Source organism: Heptranchias perlo, unplaced genomic scaffold (assembly GCF_035084215.1).
Source record: "Heptranchias perlo isolate sHepPer1 unplaced genomic scaffold, sHepPer1.hap1 HAP1_SCAFFOLD_785, whole genome shotgun sequence".
Lineage (NCBI taxonomy): Eukaryota > Metazoa > Chordata > Chondrichthyes > Hexanchiformes > Hexanchidae > Heptranchias > Heptranchias perlo.
In genome coordinates this window covers 32,849-53,403 of record NW_027139819.1, presented here as the reverse complement: position 1 = coordinate 53,403, position 20,555 = coordinate 32,849, and the positions used below count along the sequence as shown (strand labels likewise).

Here is a 20,555-nt window from a genome sequence, read left to right as displayed (position 1 = left end):
GTACCTGACCCTGGGAGTGTTTGACGGGACAGTGTAGAGGGAGCTTTACTCTGTATCTAACCCTGTACCTGACCCTGGGAGTGTTTGATGGGACAGTGTAGAGGGAGCTTTACTCTGTATCTAACCCTGTCCCTGACCCTGGGAGTGTTTGATGGGACAGTGTAGAGGGAGCTTTACTCTGTATCTAACCCTGTACCTGACCCTGGGAGTGTTTGATGGGACAGTGTAGAGGGAGCTTTACTCTGTATCTAACCCTGTACCTGACCCTGGGAGTGTTTGATGGGACAGTGTAGAGGGAGCTTTACTCTGTATCTAACCCTGTACCTGACCCTGGGAGTGTTTGACGGGACAGTGTAGAGGGAGCTTTACTCTGTATCTAACCCTGTACCTGCCCTGGGAGTGTTTGACGGGACAGTGTAGAGGGAGCTTTACTCTGTATCTAACCCTGTACCTGCCCTGGGAGTGTTTGATGGGACAGTGTAGAGGGAGCTTTACTCTGTATCTAACCCTGTACCTGACCCTGGGAGTGTTTGACGGGACAGTGTAGAGGGAGCTTTACTCTGTATCTAACCCTGTACCTGACCCTGGGAGTGTTTGACGGGACAGTGTAGAGGGAGCTTTACTCTGTATCTAACCCTGTACCTGCCCTGGGAGTGTTTGATGGGACAGTGTAGAGGGAGCTTTACTCTGTATCTAACCCCGTACCTGACCCTGGGAGTGTTTGACGGGACAGTGTAGAGGGAGCTTTACTCTGTATCTAACCCCGTACCTGACCCTGGGAGTGGTTCCACAGTTCACAATGGGATTCCTGCCTCACACAGACTGTGATAACGGAAAGCAGTTTTAATTTCTGACCAGCCGCTGTGATGAAACAGGACACTCAGAGATGTATCGTGGACCTGCAAACAGCTGAGCCGTAGACAGAAGAGAGAGGGAGGACGTCTGGGCTCAGACTCTCTCCACTTCTACAACTGGCGTTCCTCCATGAGATTATTAGACTGCATTCCTTCGCGGTGGGTCCTGCAGGGAACACTCTCTTCGTCTCCACCGACACCCCTTTCCCGCTTCACTCGTCTCAGCATTGTCTCACCTGCACTTTCTGTAATTCTGCTGCCTTCTCCGACTCTCACTTCTGCCTGACTCTCACACTCTCTCTCTCTCTTCTCCCTGCTTTCGCTCGGCCGGTCAGCCTCTCCCCACATTTCCTTTGTCTCTCTCTCTCTCCAGTTCTCGGTCTCTGACCCCTCTCTCTCTTTCAGTCACACTGCTTATCTTGCCTTTAATGATTCCCTCTCTCTCTCCATCTCGCCCTGTCTGTCTCTCTCTCATTCTCTCTCCCTCTCTATCTTGTTTGTTCTCTCTCCCTCTCTCTCTCTCCCTTTCTCTGTCTGTCTCTCTCTCTCTTGTTCTCTCTCTCTCTCTCTCTGTCTCTCTCTCTCTCTCTCTCTCTGTCTCTCTCTGTCTCTTTTTCTCTGTCTCTCTCTCTCTCTTTTTCTCTGTCTCTCTCTCTGTCTCTCTCTCTCTCTCTCTCTTTGTCTCTCTGTCTCTCTCTCTCTCTCCCTGTCTCTCTCTCTCTCTCTCTGTCTCTCTCCCTGTCTCTCTCTGTCTCTCTTTTTCTCTGTCTCTCTCTGTCTCTTTTTCTCTGTCTCTCTCTCTCTCTTTTTCTCTGTCTCTCTCTCTGTCACTCTCTCTCTCTCTTTGTCTCTCTCTCTGTCTCTCTCTCTCTCTCTCTCTTTGTCTCTCTGTCTCTCTCTCTCTCCCTGTCTCTCTCTGTCTCTCTTTTTCTCTGTCTCTCTCTCTCTTTGTCTCTCTGTCTCTCTCTCTCTGTCTCTCTCTCTCTCTGTCTCTCTCTCTCTTACACTCGAGTGAATCTGACCATCGATTTCGGGACTCTCTCCCAGCTTTGAGCGCTCCCAGGGGGGCAGGTACAGCACGGGTTAGATACAGTGTAGAGCTCCCTCTACATTACCCTGACAGTGTGTCCCCCACTTTATACCCAGTGTCAGCATCGAGCGCTCCCAGGGGGCAGGTACAGCACGGGTTAGATACAGTGTAGAGCTCCCTCTACATTACCCTGACAGTGTGTCCCCCACTTTATACCCAGTGTCGGCATCGAGCGCTCCCAGGGGGCAGGTCCAGCACGGGTTAGATACAGTGTAGAGCTCCCTCTACATTACCCTGACAGTGTGTCCCCCACTTTATACCCAGTGTCGGCATCGAGCGCTCCCAGGGGGCAGGTACAGCACGGGTTAGATACAGTGTAGAGCTCCCTCTACATTACCCTGACAGTGTGTCCCCCACTTTATACCCAGTGCTTTTTAATCTATTTTAACGCAGAGTTCGGTGTTGTTCTGACTGCCCTTTTAGCATTGTGCATCAGGTTTGGGGACTGAGTTCACTGTGGCCTCAAACTTTCTCCGCATCCCGTTTCGAACGTAGCCTCCCCCGAAACGTCGCCTTTCGAGGTCGTCAGAGTAACGAAAGTGAGGAGAGCAGCACAGCCTCGCGACAGTTGAAGGGGCCGGCTTGGAGGAGGGGGGCTCGTTTCTCCAGAAAAGAAAAGACTGAGGGGTGACCTGATCGAGGTCTTTAAGATTATGAAAGGGTTCGATAGGGTAGACGTAGAGAAGATATTTCCACTTGTGGGGGAGACCAGAACTCGGGGGGGCCATAAATATAAGATAGTCACCAATAAATCCAATCGGGAATTCAGGAGAAACTTCTTTACCCAGAGAGCGGTGGGAATGTGGAACTCGCTCCCACAAGGAGTAGTCGAGGGGAATAGTGGAGATGGATTTAAGGGGAAGCTCGATAAACACATGAGGGAGAAAGGGATAGAAGGAGATGGGGAGAGGGTGAGATGGAGTTGGGAGGGAGGAGGCTCGTGTGGAGCATAAACAGCGGGATAGACCCGTTGGGCCGAGTGGCCTGTTTCTGTGCCGTACGTTCGATGTAATCCAGCCATTTTTTTCCGATTCTCGTGCTCCGCCCCCATCGTCTCTTACTGGGGGGCAGTTCTCCGCGCCCCTTGAGCCTGCCCAAAGAGGGTCGGGGGGGTATTCGACAGCGTGGGGCCTCACCTGAGGAATCGCTGCCATGAAGACCGAAAGGACTCGCTCCCCATTTCTCTCCGGCCCCTTTCACCACCTCAGGACGTCCCAAAGCTTCACGGCCAATGAAGGACTTTTTTTTTTTGAAGTGTGCTCACTGTTGTAATGTGGAAAACGCAGCAGCCGATTTGCGCACAGCAAGATCCCACAAACAGCGATGTGATAAATGACCCAGATCATCTGTTTTTTTTTAGTGATGTCGGTCGAGGGATAAATATCGGGGCCCAGGACCCCGGGGAGAACTCCCCCCTGCTCTTCTTCCAATAGTGGGCCGTGGGATCTTTTACACCCACCTGAGAGGGGCAGACGGGGCCCTCGGTTTAATGTCTCATCCCGAAAGACGGCCCCTCCGACAGTGCGGCTCTCCCTCAGTACTGACCCTCCGACAGTGCGGCCCTCCCTCAGTACCGACCCTCCGACAGTGCGGCGCTCCCTCAGTACCGACCCTCCGACAGTGCGGCGCTCCCTCAGTACCGACCCTCCGACAGTGCGGCGCTCCCTCAGTACCGACCCTCCGACAGTGCGGCGCTCCCTCAGTACTGACCCTCCGACAGTGTGGCGCTCCCTCGGTACTGACCCTCCGACAGTGTGGCGCTCCCTCGGTACCGACCCTCCGACAGTGCGGAGTTCCCTCAGTACCGACCCTCCGACAGTGCGGCGCTCCCTCAGTCCCGACCCTCCGACAGTGCGGCGCTCCCTCAGTACCGACCCTCCGACAGTGCGGCGCTCCCTCAGTCCCGACCCTCCGACAGTGCGGCGCTCCCTCAGTACTGACCCTCCGACAGTGCGGGGCTCCCTCAGTACTGACCCTCCGACAGTGCGGCGCTCCCTCAGTACTGACCCTCCCACAGTGCGGCGCTCCCTCAGTACTGACCCTCCGACAGTGCAGCGCTCCCTCAGTACCGACCCTCCGACAGTGCGGCACTCCCTCAGTACCGACCCTCCGACGGTGCGGCGCTCCCTCAGTACCGACCCTCCGACAGTGCGGCGCTCCCTCAGTACTGACCCTCCGACAGTGCGGCGCTCCCTCGGTACCGACCCTCCGACAGTGCGGCGCTCCCTCAGTACCGACCCTCCGACAGTGCGGCGCTCCCTCGGTACCGACCCTCCGACAGTGCGGCGCTCCCTCAGTACTGACCCTCCGACTGTCCAGCACTCGCAACCGGGGAGCGCGAGCCTGGATTACGGGGCTCGAGTCTCTGGAGTCGAATGGGGCTCAGAGGGTGAGAGACCTCCGCGTCCCTCCGCCAGCTCTGAACCTCCGCTGCTTGGCGCCCGACCTGGAGGTAAGTCAGCCTTGCGTGGGCCCGGTCGGCCCCGGTATCTCTGCGGACAATGTGCTCCTCCGAGGTTTTGGGTGGGTCGGACCCGGGGCAGGGGCGGGGCGGCGGGTGAAGGGGGGAAGACGGGAATCGGAGTTCTTGGTTCTGTCGGCATGGGATTCGGGGAGTGGCCGGGGGGGGGCGCGATTTGGACCTTTCCTTTCAATTCCTCTCTTTACCTCATCTGGGCCCCTCTCAGGTCCCTCCTCCGGCCCCCTCGACCGGCCGCCAGGTTGGTTTTCAGTTTGTTGAAGTCCCTCACCGATCGGAGGGACCAGTTGCACAGCTCCCGCAGCAGCTTATGTCCCCAAATCTTCTTGTCCCAGTCCCTGGGCACGTCGACCGGGGGCACGGGCACCGAGGGGACAGGGAGGCCCATGGTGACCAACAGCTGGCCGATCAGGACCAGGAAGCTCTCCGTCTTGGTGCAGAGGTCGACCAGCGCGTCGGGCAGCTTTGACGAGGCGTCGCAGTCCGGCACGTTCTTGAGGGCCAGTCGCAGGAAGACGCTGAAGGCTTTGTACGCCTTGAAGTTCTCGCACAGCCTCTCCTGGTCGGATAGCTCGGCCCACCTGCTGGTGCTGGCCAGGGGGATCCCGTCCACTTCTGACAGAGCCAGCCCGCGGGTCATCTTCTCCGTCAGTCCCTGGCACTGGTCCTGGAAAGAGGAGAGGGCGAGTCAGAGGAAGGGGACACACACACAGAGAGAGAGAGAGAGAGAGAGTGGGGGGAGATCTCCCCATTCAAACCCGGCCCCTTTCACCACCTCGGGACGTCCCGAAGCTTCACGGCCAATGAAGGACTTTTTTTGAGGTGCGCTCACCGTTGTAAAGTGGGAAACGCGGCAGCCGATTTGCGCACAGCAAGATCCCACAAACAGCGATGTGATAAATGACCCAGATCGTCTGGTTTTTTTTTTAGTGATGTCAGTCGAGGGATAAATATCGGGGCCCAGGACCCCGGGGAGAACTCCCCCCTGCTCTTCTTCCAATAGTGGGCCGTGGGATCTTTTACACCCACCCGAGAGGGGCAGACGGGGCCCTCGGTTTAATGTCTCGTCCCGAAAGACGGCACCTCCGACAGTGCGGCGCTCCCTCAGTACCGACCCTCCGACAGTGCGGCGCTCCCTCAGTACTGACCCTCCGACAGTGCGGCGCTCCCTCAGCACCGACCCTCCGACAGTGCGGCGCTCCCTCAGTACTGACCCTCCGACAGTGCGGCGCTCCCTCGGTACTGACCCTCCGACAGTGCGGGGCTCCCTCGGTACCGACCCTCCGACAGTGCGGCGCTCCCTCAGTACCGACCCTCCCACAGTGCGGCGCTCCCTCAGTACCGACCCTCCGACAGTGCGGCCCTCCCTCAGTACCGACCCTCCGACAGTGCGGCGCTCCCTCAGTACCGACCCTCCGACAGTGCGGCGCTCCCTCAGTACCGACCCTCCGACAGTGCGGCGCTCCCTCAGTACCGACCCTCCGACAGTGCGGCGCTCCCTCAGTACCGACCCTCCGACAGTGCGGCGCTCCCTCAGTACTGACCCTCCGACAGTGCGGCGCTCCCTCAGTACCGACCCTCCGACAGTGCGGCGCTCCCTCAGTACCGACCCTCCGACAGTGCGGCGCTCCCTCAGTACTGACCCTCCGACAGTGCGGGGCTGGCACTGGGATTGTCGGCCTGGATTATGGGCTCGAGTCTCTGGAGTGGGACTAGAACCGTCAAACTTCTGACTCAGGCTCCCCACTGAGCTGACACACCAGTGAAATGGTGCCCGAGGCTAACTTTATTTGGTAGCAGCTCGAAAATCACCAGATTTAGTGAATTCGTCTCAAGCTGGTGGGATTTGAACTCGCGGTCTCTGGGCTCAGTGCCGTGACCACTGGTCCATGAAAAGGGATCGACTGGAGGAACCCCCCGGGCAATGAGAGGCTGGTGGGTCCAATGTTAATCGTGGGTAAACCCGTTACAAACAGAGATCGGGATAAACTGGGTTCATCTGGGACGTCCAATTTGTTAAAGGCAGGTCGTGTTCGACAAAATCCCCCCCCCAAAACTGGAGGACTTTCACCAAACCCGTTAACCCGTTCACTATTAATAGTGAACGGAGGGGTTCCCCAAACACATTAACCCGTTCACTATTAATGGTGAAGAGGGTTTCGCAAACACATTAACCCATTCACTATTAATAGTGAACAGAGGGGTTCCCCAAACACATTAACCCATTCACTATTAATAGTGAACAGAGGGGTTCCCCAAACACATTAACCCATTCACTATTAATAGTGAACAGAGGGGTTCCCCAAATGCATCAACCCATTCACTATTAATAGTGAACAGAGGGGTTCCCCAAACACATTAACCCATTCACTATTAATAGTGAACAGAGGGTTCCCCAAATGCATGAACCCATTCACTATTAATAGTGAACAGAGGGGTTCCCCAAATGCATTAACCCATTCACTATTAATGGTGAACAGAGGGTTTCCCCAAACACATTAACCCGTTCACTATTAATAGTGAATGGAGGGGTTCTCCAAATGCATGAAGCCGTTCACTATTAATAGTGAACGGAGGAGTTTCGCAAACACATTAACCCGTTCACTATTGATAGTGAACGGAGGGATTCTCCAAATGCATTAAGCCGTTCACTATTAATAGTGAACAGAGGGGTTCCCCAAACGCGTTAACCCGTTCACGGAGGGGTTCGGCAAACGCATGAAAGCCCTCACCATTAATAGTGAACTGGGAGGCGTTCCCACTCTGCCGATGCCCCACAGGACACACACAGGGAGACCCGTGCATACGGGGAGGACACAAAGCTGGAGGGGAGGGGGTCAGATTTCTCCTGCGCCCTGCGGAGACCCTGCACGTTGGGCGGGAGGAGGGAGGGTGGGTTCGGCACGGGACGGAGTAAACTGGGAGAATGACTCACATATATCCTCACGGTCTCAGCAGCCTTGGGTCTGAGGTTCCTGCCCAGCTCGATGCAGCTCTTCAAAGTCTCGATCAGGGTGCTCCTGTGGGCCCGGGCAGCCCCGAGCAGTGACCTTGCTGCCATCTCGCAGACTTGCCTCTCGAGCTGTGAATACTTTCTGCAGAGCGTGTGAGGGAGTGGGTGTGTGTTTGTGTGCATGCGAACGAGTGAATGATTTCGAAGTCTGACCTTTTGCTTTTTACAGCCAGAGGCGGCAGGCAGCGGTGATGCAACAGATTGCATTAACCCTCCCCTCGCCGCCGCTGATCTCATCCAGGCAGTCCTAAATCCCGGATCGCGGAGCTGGGAGATGGCCGGGGGGGGCGGGGGGGGGAGAGGTCAGGGGGGAGCAGGATTTCGTGCAGATAGGCTCAAGGTTATCTGGGGAAGGCAGTAGCACAGGACACTGTTGCTATCAAATCCTCCCCTCTGTACCCTCCTGCACTCACAAACAATGTAGGACAGGCAGCAACTGGAAAAGACTAAGAACTGAAAAGTTTTAAAGGAGAAGGAAAAGTTTTTAAAAGAGAAGGAAAAGTTTTTAAAAGAGAAGGAAAAGTTTTTAAAAGAGAAGGAAAAGTTTTTAAAAGAGCTGGAAATGTTTTTAAAGGAGCTGGAAAAGTTTTTAAAGGAGAAGGAAAAGTTTTAAAGGAGAAGGAAAAGTTTTTAAAAGAGAAGGAAAAGTTTTTAAAAGAGCTGGAAATGTTTTTAAAGGAGCTGGAAAAGTTTTTAAAGGAGAAGGAAAAGTTTTAAAGGAGAAGGAAAAGTTTTTAAAAGAGAAGGAAAAGTTTTTAAAAGAGAAGGAAAAGTTTTTAAAAGAGCTGGAAATGTTTTTAAAGGAGCTGGAAAAGTTTTTAAAGGAGAAGGAAAAGTTTTTAAAGGAGAAGGAAAAGTTTTTAAAGGAGAAGGAAAAGTTTTTAAAAGAGAAGGAAAAGTTTTTAAAAGAGCTGGAAAAGTTTTTAAAAGAGAAGGAAAAGTTTTTAAAGGAGAAGGAAAAGTTTTTAAAAGAGAAGGAAAAGTTTTTAAAAGAGAAGGAAAAGTTTTTAAAGGAGAAGGAAAAGTTTTTAAAAGAGAAGGAAAAGTTTTTAAAAGAGAAGGAAAAGTTTTTAAAAGAGCTGGAAATGTTTTTAAAGGAGCTGGAAAAATTTTTAAAGGAGAAGGAAAAGTTTTTAAAAGAGCTGGAAAAGTTTTTAAAAGAGAAGGAAAAGTTTTTAAAAGAGAAGGAAAAGTTTTTAAAAGAGAAGGAAAAGTTTTTAAAGGAGAAGGAAAAGTTTTTAAAAGAGAAGGAAAAGTTTTTAAAAGAGAAGGAAAAGTTTTTAAAAGAGAAGGAAAAGTTTTTAAAAGAGAAGGAAAAGTTTTTAAAGGAGAAGGAAAAGTTTTTAAAAGAGAAGGAAAAGTTTTTAAAAGAGCTGGAAATGTTTTTAAAGGAGCTGGAAAAATTTTTAAAGGAGAAGGAAAAGTTTTTAAAAGAGCTGGAAAAGTTTTTAAAAGAGAAGGAAAAGTTTTTAAAAGAGAAGGAAAAGTTTTTAAAAGAGAAGGAAAAGTTTTTAAAGGAGAAGGAAAAGTTTTTAAAAGAGAAGGAAAAGTTTTTAAAGGAGAAGGAAAAGTTTTTAAAGGAGAAGGAAAAGTTTTTAAAAGAGCTGGAAATGTTTTTAAAGGAGCTGGAAAATTTTTTAAAGGAGCCCCGTGTTATGCTCTTCCTGCTCTATGTGGGAAATCAGGGACCCTTCCGGTGTCCCTGACGACCATGTGTGCGGGAAATGCATCCAGCTGCAGCTACTGACAAACCGCATTGCGGCACTGGAGCTGCGGATGGATTCATTAAGGAGCATTCGCGATGCTGAGAACGTCGTGGACAGCACGTTTAGTGAGGTGGTCACACCGCAGGTAAAGGTTGTACAGGCAGGAAGTAATTGGGTGACCACCAGGCAGAGTAAGAAGAGCAGGCAGGCAGTGCAGGGGTCCCCTGTGGCCGTCCCCCTCTCAAACAAATATACCGCTTTGGATATTGTTGAGGGGGATGACTTATCAGGGGAAGGCAGCAGCAGCCAACTTCCTGGCACCAGGGGTAGCTCTGCTGCACAGGCTGAGAGGAAAAAGAGTGGAAGAGCTATAGTGGTAGGGGATTCTATCGTAAGGGGAACAGACAGGCGTTTCTGTGGCCGTAAACGTGACTCCAGGATGGTTTGTTGCCTCCCTGGTGCCAGGGTCATGGATGTCACTGAGCGGCTTCAGGGCATTCTCAAGGGGGAGGGTGAGCAGGCAGAGGTCGTGGTCCACATTGGGACCAACGACATAGGTAGGAAGGGAGATGAGGTCCTGCATCAAGAATTTAGGGAGCTAGGTAGCAGATTAAAGAGCAGGACCTCAAAGGTTGTAATCTCTGGATTACTCCCAGTGCCACGGGCGAGTGAGTATAGAAATAGGAGGATAGAACAGATGAATGCGTGACTAAAGAGTTGGTGCAGGAGGGAGGGTTTCAGTTTCCTGGATCACTGGGCTTGCTTCTGGGGAAGGTGGGACTTGTACAAGTCGGACGGGTTGCATCTGAACCAGAGCGGGACAAATATCCTTGCGGGGAGGTTTGCTAGCACTGTTGGGGGGGGTTTAAACTAACTTGGCAGGGGGATGGGATACAGAGTGGAGCTACAATAGGGGGTGATGTGCAGCCAAATATAGAGAAAAAAACAAGTCAGCTTGGAAGACAGGGCAAATATGTGAGGGCAAGGCTGGATGGCATCTATTTTAATGCAAGGAGTCTTGTGAATAAGGTGGATGAACTGAAGGTGTTGATAAACACATGGGAGTATGATATTGTTGCTGTCACAGAGACATGGTTGAGGGAGGGGCAAGACTGGCAGCTCAATATTCCGGGGTACAGAATCTTCAGGCGAGACAGAGGGGGAGGTATAAGAGGAGGGGGGGTCGCAATATTAATTAAAGAATCAATTACTGCCATAAGGAGGGATGATATATTAGCAGGTTCCTCTAATGAGGCCATATGGGTGGAGCTTAAAAAACAAAAAGGGGGCAAGCACTTTGATGGGAGTGTACTATAGGCCCCCAAACAGTCAGGGGGAGATAGAGGAACAGATATGTAGGCAAATCTCAGAAAATTGTGCAAATAATAGGGTAATAATAGTGGGGGATTTCAACTTCCCCAATATTAACTGGGATACTCAGAGTGTAAAAGGCTTAGAGGGTACAAAATTCTTAACGTGCATCCAGGAGAGCTTTTTGAGCCAGCATGTAGAAAGTCCTACAAGAGAGGGGGCGGTACTGGACCTAATTCTAGGGAATGTGGCCGGCCAAGTGGAAGAAGTGCTCGTAGGTGAGCACTTTGGTGACAGTGACCATAATTCGGTGAGATTTAAGGTGGTCATGGAAAAGGACAGGGAGGGGCCGGAAATAAAGGTTCTTAAATTGGGGGAAGGCCGATTTTAATAGGATAAGGCAGGATCTGGCCAAAATGGACTGGGATCAGCTGCTTGTAGGAAAATCCGCATCGGAGCAAATGGGAGTCTTTCAGAAGGGAGATTGAGACCATACAATGGCAACATGTTCCCGTAAAGGTCAAGGGTGGTTCCAAGAACTCCAGGGAACCTTGGATGTCAGGGGATATACGAGAATGGATTAGGAAAAAAAGGAGGGCTTTTGGCAGATACAAAAGGCTAAAGACGGAGGAAGCCCTAGAGGAGTACAAAAAGTGCAGGGGGATACTTAAAAAAGAAATGAGGAGATCAAGGAGGGGCCATGAAATAACACTGGCGAGCAAAATAAAGGAAAATCCTAAGATGTTTTATAAGTATATTAAGGGTAAGAGGATAACTAGGGAAAAAATAGGGCCCATTAGGGACAAAAATGGCAATCTGTGTGTGGAGCCGGCAGATGTAGGAGGGGTTCTCAATGAATTTTTTGCATCTGTTTTCACTATGGAGAAGGACGATGTAGACATAGAAATACGGCAGGGGGACTGTGATATACTCGAACATATTAACATCGAGCGGGAGGAGGTATTGGCGGTTTTAGCAGGCCTAAAAATGGATAAATCCCCAGGCCCGGACGAAATGTATCCCAGGCTACTGTGTGAGGCAAAGGAGGAGATTGCGGGGGCTCTGACACATATATTCAGAACCTCTCTGGCCACAGGGGATGTGCCAGAGGACTGGAGAACCGCTAATGTAGTACCATTATTCAAGAAGGGGAGTAGGGAAAAACCGGGGAACTACAGGCCAGTGAGCCTAACATCAGTGGTAGGAAAATTATTGGAAAAAATTCTGAAGGACAAAATTAGTCTCCACTTGGAGAAGCAAGGATTAATCAGGGATAGTCAACATGGCTTTGTCAAGGGAAGATCATGTCTGACTAATTTGATTGAATTTTTTGAGGGGGTGACTAGGCGTGTGGATGAGGGTAACGCAGTGGATGTGGTATACATGGATTTCAGTAAGGCCTTCGATAAAGTCCCCCACAGGAGACTGGTCAAGAAGGTACGAGCCCATGGAATCCAGGGTGCCTTGGCACTTTGGATACAAAACTGGCTTAGTGGCAGAAGGCAGAGGGTGATGGTCGAAGGTTGTTTTTCTGACTGGAAGCCTGTGGCCAGTGGGGTACCACAGGGATCTGTGCTGGGGCCCTTGCTGTTTGTGGTCTACATTAACGACTTGGATATGAATGTAAAAGGTATGATCAGTAAGTTCGCTGATGATACAAAAATTGGTAGGGTGGTAAATAGCGAGGAGGATAGCCTCAGTCTGCAGGACGATATAGATGGGTTGGTCAGATGGGCGGAACAGTGGCAAATGGAATTTAACCCGGAAAAGTGCGAGGTGATGCACTTTGGAGGGACTAACAAGGCAAGGGAATACACAATGAATGGGAGGTCCCTAGGCAAGACAGAGGGTCAGAGGGATCTTGGTGTGCAAGTTCACAGATCCCTGAAGGCGGCGGAACAGGTAGATAAGGTGGTAAAGAAGGCATATGGGATACTTGCCTTTATTAGCCGAGGCATAGAATATAAGAGCAAGGAGGTTATGATGGAGCTGTATAAAACACTGGTTAGGCCACAGCTGGAGTACTGTGTGCAGTTCTGGTCGCCACACTACAGGAAGGATGTGATCGCTTTGGAGAGGGTGCAGAGGAGATTCACCAGGATGTTACCAGGGCTGGAGCGCTTCAGCTATGAAGAGAGACTGGGAAGATTGGGTTTGTTTTCCTTGGAGCAGAGGAGGCTGAGGGGGGACATGATTGAGGTGTACAAAATTATGAGGGGCACAGATAGGATGGATACTAAGGAGCTTTTTCCCTTCGTTGAGGGTACTATAACAAGGGGACATAGATTCAAGGTAAAAGGCGGGAGGTTTAGAGGGGATTTGAGAAAGAACTTTTTCACCCAGAGGGTGGTTGGAGTCTGGAACTCACTGCCTGAAAGGGTTGTGGAGGCAGGAACCCTCACAACATTCAAGAAGCATTTGGATGAGCACTTGAAATGCCATAGCATACAAGGCTACGGACCAAATGCTGGAATATGGGATTAGAGTAGACAGGGCTGATGGCCGGCACGGACACGATGGGCCGAAGGGCCGCTATCCGTGCTGTATAACTCTATGACTCTATGACTCTATGAGCTGGAAAAGTTTTTAAAGGAGCTGGAAAAGTTTTTAAAGGAGAAGGAAAAGTTTTTAAATGTGCAGCAAAAGTTCTTAAAGGTGTAATTCAGCCCCTCGAGCCTGTTCCGCCATTCCACGAGACCATGTCTGATCTGTATCCTAACCCCATTTACCCCCCCTTGGTTCCCGAACTCTTAATCCCCCTCACCCAACAAAAATCGATCGATCTCAGGTTTGAAATTCCCAATTGACCCCCGGCCCCGACAGCTTTTTGGGGGGAGAGAGTTCCAGATTCCCACTCCCCCTTTGTGTGAAGAAATGCTTCCTGACATCACCCCTGGACGGGCCCAGCTCTCATTTTAAGATTCTGCCCCCTTGTTCTGGACTCTCTCCCCCGACCCCCGACCAGAGGGAATAGTCTCTCTCCATCGACCCTATCGAATCCTTCAATCATCTCAAACCCCTCGATTAGATCACCCCTCAATCTTCGACACTCGAGGGAACACAAGCCCGGTCTGTGCGACCCCTCCTCGGGATTTAACCCTTGGAGCCCCGGGGATCATTCTGGGCCTCACCCCCTCCGAGGGCCGATACATCCTTCCTGAGGGGACGGTGCCCAGGACTGGACGCAGTCTCTCCAGATGGGGGTCTGAGCAGAGCTTTACATAAACTGGATCGTAACTTCCTCCCCTCTGTATTCCAGCCCTGCTCGAGATGAAGTGATACAGGGTGTGTATTTTTTTTTTCTCTTTCTTTTTTTTTTGTGTATTAGGCCCCCCTTTTATAAGAAGGTGGGGTGTGGGGTGTGCTTAAATACTAAAACCAAACAAACCAAAACCAAGTGTTCAAATTAAAATTTTATTCTCCTCGTCCAGGATGCACTCCAGCCCCTGCGGTGCCCACCGGTCGCGGAAAGCATCGAGCGTACTGGCAGACACCGCGTGCTCCATCTCCAGGGCCACCCGGGCGCGGAGCATTCCGCGGAAGAGAGGCAGACAGGCCGAGCGACCGCCCCCACGGACCGCGAGCATCCTGGACCTGTGGATGGCCACCTTGGACAGGCCCAGGAGGACGTCCACCGACCTGCCCGCCCCCCTCCTCACCGGGCGGCCAAAGATCAGGCGCGTGGGACTGAAGTGCAGCCAGAACTTGAGGAGCAGCCCCTCCAAATAATGGAACAGGGGCTGCAGTCTCGCACACCCGGTGTACAGATGGAACACGGACTCCTCCAGGCCGCAGAAATCACACGCGGCCTGGGTGTCCGTGAAATGGCGGAACCGCCGGTTGCACGCGACTGCTCCGTGCGTCACCCTCCACCCCAGATCCCCAAAGTAACATGGGAGGACCCCTGTATAGAGAGCCTCCCACTGGGGACCCCCGTCTCCGCCGGACGGCAGGCTGGCACGCCAGGGCGTGTCCGGCCGAGAGACGAGGGCGAGGTAAGTGGATGGTGTGCAGGAGCAGCCCGTACAGGAAATCCCTCCGCGCGGTGTGAAGCGGCACGGAGGGAATTTCCGAGAGACGGCTCGAGTTGTGAGGCGCGGCCCCCCCCGAGGGAGGTTCCGGGGCTTGGCGCCGAGGAGGAACTCCGTCCGAACGGGGGGTCAGGTCGGACGGGATGGCTCCGCACGCCTGAGCCGCCTCCACATCCCGAGTGGAGTCAGGGCCGAGCGCCGATTTCAACGCCCGGATGGCGGCGGCCGCGTCCCCGGCACGCCACGAGGACATGCGAGCGGCGAGCGCCCGCGGCTCCAGCCAACCCGACCCGCCGCCATCCAGGACGTCCCTGACTCTGGTCACCCGACCGGCCAGGGCCCTCCGCGACGACAGCCGCGAGTGGCCGAAGCCGACATCGCGGAGGAACGGATTCCCGAGCAGCGGCTGCGGCAGGACGGCCGCTACCCCCCGACGGGCGAGAGCACCGGCCGGAGGCGACCGTGTTCCAGACCCTGAGCAGATCCTGGTAAAAGACAGGCAGCTCCTGCAAAGACGTGCGGCCGCCCACCAGCGAGACGAACAGGAGCTGCGTGTCGTAGTTCAGGCCGTGCAGCTGGCGGAAAAAATACGTCGCCAGCGCACGCCATCGAAGAGGACGCTCAACGTACAGGTATCGCCGCAGCGTCCGAAGGCCGAAAGTTGCCCACAGGGTGTGTATTAAGGGGAGTCTCTGATACAGGGTGTGTATTAAGGGGAGTCTCTGATACAGGGTGTGTATTAAGGGGAGTCTGTGATACAGGGTGTGTATTAAGGGGAGTCTCTGATACAGGGTGTGTATTAAGGGGAGTCTGTGATACAGGGTGTGTATTAAGGGGAGTCTGTGATACAGGGTGTGTATTAAGGGGAGTCTGTGATACAGGGTGTGTATTAAGGGGAGTCTGTGATACAGGGTGTGTATTAAGGGGAGTCAGTGATACAGGGTGTGTATTAAGGGGAGTCTCTGATACAGGGTGTGTATAAAGGGGAGTCTCCGATACAGGGTGTGTATTAAGGGGAGTCTCTGATACAGGGTGTGTATAAAGGGGAGTCTGTGATACAGGGTGTGTATTAAGGGGAGTCTGTGATACAGGGTGTGTATTAAGGGGAGTCCCTGATACAGGGTGTGTATTAAGGGGAGTCTGTGATACAGGGTGTGTATTAAGGGGAGTCTGTGATACAGGGTGTGTATTAAGGGGAGTCTCTGATACAGGGTGTGTATAAAGGGGAGTCTCCGATACAGGGTGTGTATTAAGGGGAGTCTCCGATACAGGGTGTGTATTAAGGGGAGTCTGTGATACAGGGTGTGTATTAAGGGGAGTCTCCGATACAGGGTGTGTATTAAGGGGAGTCTGTGATACAGGGTGTGTATTAAGGGGAGTCTGTGATACAGGGTGTGTATTAAGGGGAGTCTCCGATACAGGGTGTGTATTAAGGGGAGTCTGTGATACAGGGTGTGTATTAAGGGGAGTCCCTGATACAGGGTGTGTATTAAGGGGAGTCTGTGATACAGGGTGTGTATTAAGGGGAGTCTGTGATACAGGGTGTGTATTAAGGGGAGTCTCTGATACAGGGTGTGTACAAAGGGGAGTCTCCGATACAGGGTGTGTATTAAGGGGAGTCTCCGATACAGGGTGTGTATTAAGGGGAGTCTGTGATACAGGGTGTGTATTAAGGGGAGTCTCCGATACAGGGTGTGTATTAAGGGGAGTCTGTGATACAGGGTGTGTATTAAGGGGAGTCTGTGATACAGGGTGTGTATTAAGGGGAGTCTGTGATACAGGGTGTGTATTAAGGGGAGTCACCGATACAGGGTGTGTATGAAGGGGAGTCTGTGATACAGGGTGTGTATTAAGGGGAGTCACTGATACAGGGTGTGTATTAAGGGGAGTCTCTGATACAGGGTGTGTATTAAGGGGAGTCTCTGATACAGGGTGTGTATTAAGGGGAGTCACTGATACAGGGTGTGTATTAAGGGGAGTCTCCGATACAGGGTGTGTATTAAGGGGAGTCTCTGATACAGGGTGTGTATTGAGGGGAGTCTCTGATACAGGGTGTGTATTAAGGGGAGTCTGTGATACAGGGTGTGTATTAAGGGGAGTCTGTGATACAGGGTGTGTATTAAGGGGAGTCTGTGATACAGGGTGTGTATTAAGGGGAGTCTGTGATACAGGGTGTGCATTAAGGGGAGTCTGTGATACAGGGTGTGTATTAAGGGGAGTCTGTGATACAGGGTGTGTATTAAGGGGAGTCTCTGATACAGGGTGTGTATTAAGGGGAGTCTGTGATACAGGGTGTGTATTAAGGGGAGTCTCTGATACAGGGTGTGTATTAAGGGGAGTCTCTGATACAGGGTGTGTATTAAGGGGAGTCTCTGATACAGGGTGTGTATTAAGGGGAGTCTCTGATACAGGGTGTGTATTAAGGGGAGTCTGTGATACAGGGTGTGTATTAAGGGGAGTCACTGATACAGGGTGTGTATTAAGGGGAGTCTGTGATACAGGGTGTGTATTAAGGGGAGTCTGTGATACAGGGTGTGTATTAAGGGGAGTCTGTGATACAGGGTGTGTATTAAGGGGAGTCTGTGATACAGGGTGTGTATTAAGGGGAGTCTGTGATACAGGGTGTGTATTCAGGGGAGTCTGTGATACAGGGTGTGTATTAAGGGGAGTCTGTGATACAGGGTGTGTATTAAGGGGAGTCTGTGATACAGGGTGTGTATTAAGGGGAGTCTGTGATACAGGGTGTGTATTAAGGGGAGTCTGTGATACAGGGTGTGTATTAAGGGGAGTCTGTGATACAGGGTGTGTATTAAGGGGAGTCTGTGATACAGGGTGTGTATTAAGGGGAGTCTGTGATACAGGGTGTGTATTAAGGGGAGTCTCTGATACAGGGTGTGTATTAAGGGGAGTCACTGATACAGGGTGTGTATTAAGGGGAGTCACTGATACAGGGTGTGTATTAAGGGGAGTCTCTGATACAGGGTGTGTATTAAGGGGAGTCTGTGATACAGGGTGTGTATTAAGGGGAGTCACTGATACAGGGTGTGTATTAAGCGGAGTCTCTGATACAGGGTGTGTATTAAGGGGAGTCTGTGATACAGGGTGTGTATTAAGGGGAGTCTGTGATACAGGGTGTGTATTAAGGGGAGTCTGTGATACAGGGTGTGTATTAAGGGGAGTCTCCGATACAGGGTGTGTATTAAGGGGAGTCTGTGATACAGGGTGTGTATTAAGGGGAGTCCCTGATACAGGGTGTGTATTAAGGGGAGTCTGTGATACAGGGTGTGTATTAAGGGGAGTCTGTGATACAGGGTGTGTATTAAGCGGAGTCTCTGATACAGGGTGTGTATTAAGGGGAGTCTGTGATACAGGGTGTGTATTAAGGGGAGTCACTGATACAGGGTGTGTATTAAGGGGAGTCTCTGATACAGGGTGTGTATTAAGGGGAGTCTGTGATACAGGGTGTGTATTAAGGGGAGTCACTGATACAGAGTGTGTATTAAGGGGAGTCTGTGATACAGGGTGTGTATTAAGGGGAGTCTCTGATACAGGGTGTGTATTAAGGGGAGTCTGTGATACAGGGTGTGTATTAAGGGGAGTCTGTGATACAGGGTGTGTATTAAGGGGAGTCAGTGATACAGGGTGTGTATTAAGGGGAGTCTCTGATACAGGGTGTGTATAAAGGGGAGTCTCCGATACAGGGTGTGTATTAAGGGGAGTCTCTGATACAGGGTGTGTATAAAGGGGAGTCTGTGATACAGGGTGTGTATTAAGGGGAGTCTGTGATACAGGGTGTGTATTAAGGGGAGTCCCTGATACAGGGTGTGTATTAAGGGGAGTCTGTGATACAGGGTGTGTATTAAGGGGAGTCTGTGATACAGGGTGTGTATTAAGGGGAGTCTCTGATACAGGGTGTGTATAAAGGGGAGTCTCCGATACAGGGTGTGTATTAAGGGGAGTCTCCGATACAGGGTGTGTATTAAGGGGAGTCTGTGATACAGGGTGTGTATTAAGGGGAGTCTCCGATACAGGGTGTGTATTAAGGGGAGTCTGTGATACAGGGTGTGTATTAAGGGGAGTCTGTGATACAGGGTGTGTATTAAGGGGAGTCTCCGATACAGGGTGTGTATTAAGGGGAGTCTGTGATACAGGGTGTGTATTAAGGGGAGTCACCGATACAGGGTGTGTATGAAGGGGAGTCTGTGATACAGGGTGTGTATTAAGGGGAGTCTCTGATACAGGGTGTGTATAAAGGGGAGTCTGTGATACAGGGTGTGTATTAAGGGGAGTCTGTGATACAGGGTGTGTATTAAGGGGAGTCCCTGATACAGGGTGTGTATTAAGGGGAGTCTGTGATACAGGGTGTGTATTAAGGGGAGTCTCTGATACAGGGTGTGTACAAAGGGGAGTCTCCGATACAGGGTGTGTATTAAGGGGAGTCTCCGATACAGGGTGTGTATTAAGGGGAGTCTGTGATACAGGGTGTGTATTAAGGGGAGTCTCCGATACAGGGTGTGTATTAAGGGGAGTCTGTGATACAGGGTGTGTATTAAGGGGAGTCTGTGATACAGGGTGTGTATTAAGGGGAGTCTGTGATACAGGGTGTGTATTAAGGGGAGTCACCGATACAGGGTGTGTATGAAGGGGAGTCTGTGATACAGGGTGTGTATTAAGGGGAGTCACTGATACAGGGTGTGTATTAAGGGGAGTCTCTGATACAGGGTGTGTATTAAGGGGAGTCTCTGATACAGGGTGTGTATTAAGGGGAGTCACTGATACAGGGTGTGTATTAAGGGGAGTCTCCGATACAGGGTGTGTATTAAGGGGAGTCTCTGATACAGGGTGTGTATTGAGGGGAGTCTGTGATACAGGGTGTGTATTAAGGGGAGTCTGTGATACAGGGTGTGTATTAAGGGGAGTCTGTGATACAGGGTGTGTATTAAGGGGAGTCTGTGATACAGGGTGTGCATTAAGGGGAGTCTGTGATACAGGGTGTGTATTAAGGGGAGTCTGTGATACAGGGTGTGTATTAAGGGGAGTCTCTGATACAGGGTGTGTATTAAGGGGAGTCTCTGATACAGGGTGTGTATTAAGGGGAGTCTGTGATACAGGGTGTGTATTAAGGGGAGTCTCTGATACAGGGTGTGTATTAAGGGGAGTCTCTGATACAGGGTGTGTATTAAGGGGAGTCTCTGATACAGGGTGTGTATTAAGGGGAGTCTCTGATACAGGGTGTGTATTAAGGGGAGTCTGTGATACAGGGTGTGTATTAAGGGGAGTCACTGATACAGGGTGTGTATTAAGGGGAGTCTGTGATACAGGGTGTGTATTAAGGGGAGTCTGTGATACAGGGTGTGTATTAAGGGGAGTCTGTGATACAGGGTGTGTATTAAGGGGAGTCTGTGATACAGGGTGTGTATTAAGGGGAGTCTGTGATACAGGGTGTGTATTCAGGGGAGTCTGTGATACAGGGTGTGTATTAAGGGGAGTCTGTGATACAGGGTGTGTATTAAGGGGAGTCTGTGATACAGGGTGTGTATTAAGGGGAGTCTGTGATACAGGGTGTGTATTAAGGGGAGTCTGTGATACAGGGTGTGTATTAAGGGGAGTCTGTGATACAGGGTGTGTATTAAGGGGAGTCTGTGATACAGGGTGTGTATTAAGGGGAGTCTGTGATACAGGGTGTGTATTAAGGGGAGTCTCTGATACAGGGTGTGTATTAAGGGGAGTCACTGATACAGGGTGTGTATTAAGGGGAGTCACTGATACAGGGTGTGTATTAAGGGGAGTCTCTGATACAGGGTGTGTATTAAGGGGAGTCTGTGATACAGGGTGTGTATTAAGGGGAGTCACTGATACAGGGTGTGTATTAACGGGAGTCTGTGATACAGGGTGTGTATTAAGCGGAGTCTCTGATACAGGGTGTGTATTAAGGGGAGTCTGTGATACAGGGTGTGTATTAAGGGGAGTCTGTGATACAGGGTGTGTATTAAGGGGAGTCTGTGATACAGGGTGTGTATTAAGGGGAGTCTCCGATACAGGGTGTGTATTAAGGGGAGTCTGTGATACAG

At 51.2% G+C, this 20,555-nt stretch overlaps 1 protein-coding gene across 1 annotated transcript; it reads right to left on the bottom strand.

The window, feature by feature from the left end:
* Positions 1 to 564: 564 nt before the first annotated feature.
* On the bottom strand, positions 565 to 7,601 carry LOC137319258 (ciliary neurotrophic factor-like). Its single transcript, XM_067981547.1, has 2 exons — positions 7,359 to 7,601; positions 565 to 5,090 (listed from the first exon to the last, which is right to left on the bottom strand). Exons 1-2 carry the CDS (start codon positions 7,557 to 7,559, stop codon positions 4,608 to 4,610), a joined length of 684 nt encoding a protein of 227 aa, XP_067837648.1. The 5' UTR covers positions 7,560 to 7,601; the 3' UTR covers positions 565 to 4,607.
* Between the last annotated feature and the right edge of the window lie 12,954 nt (positions 7,602 to 20,555).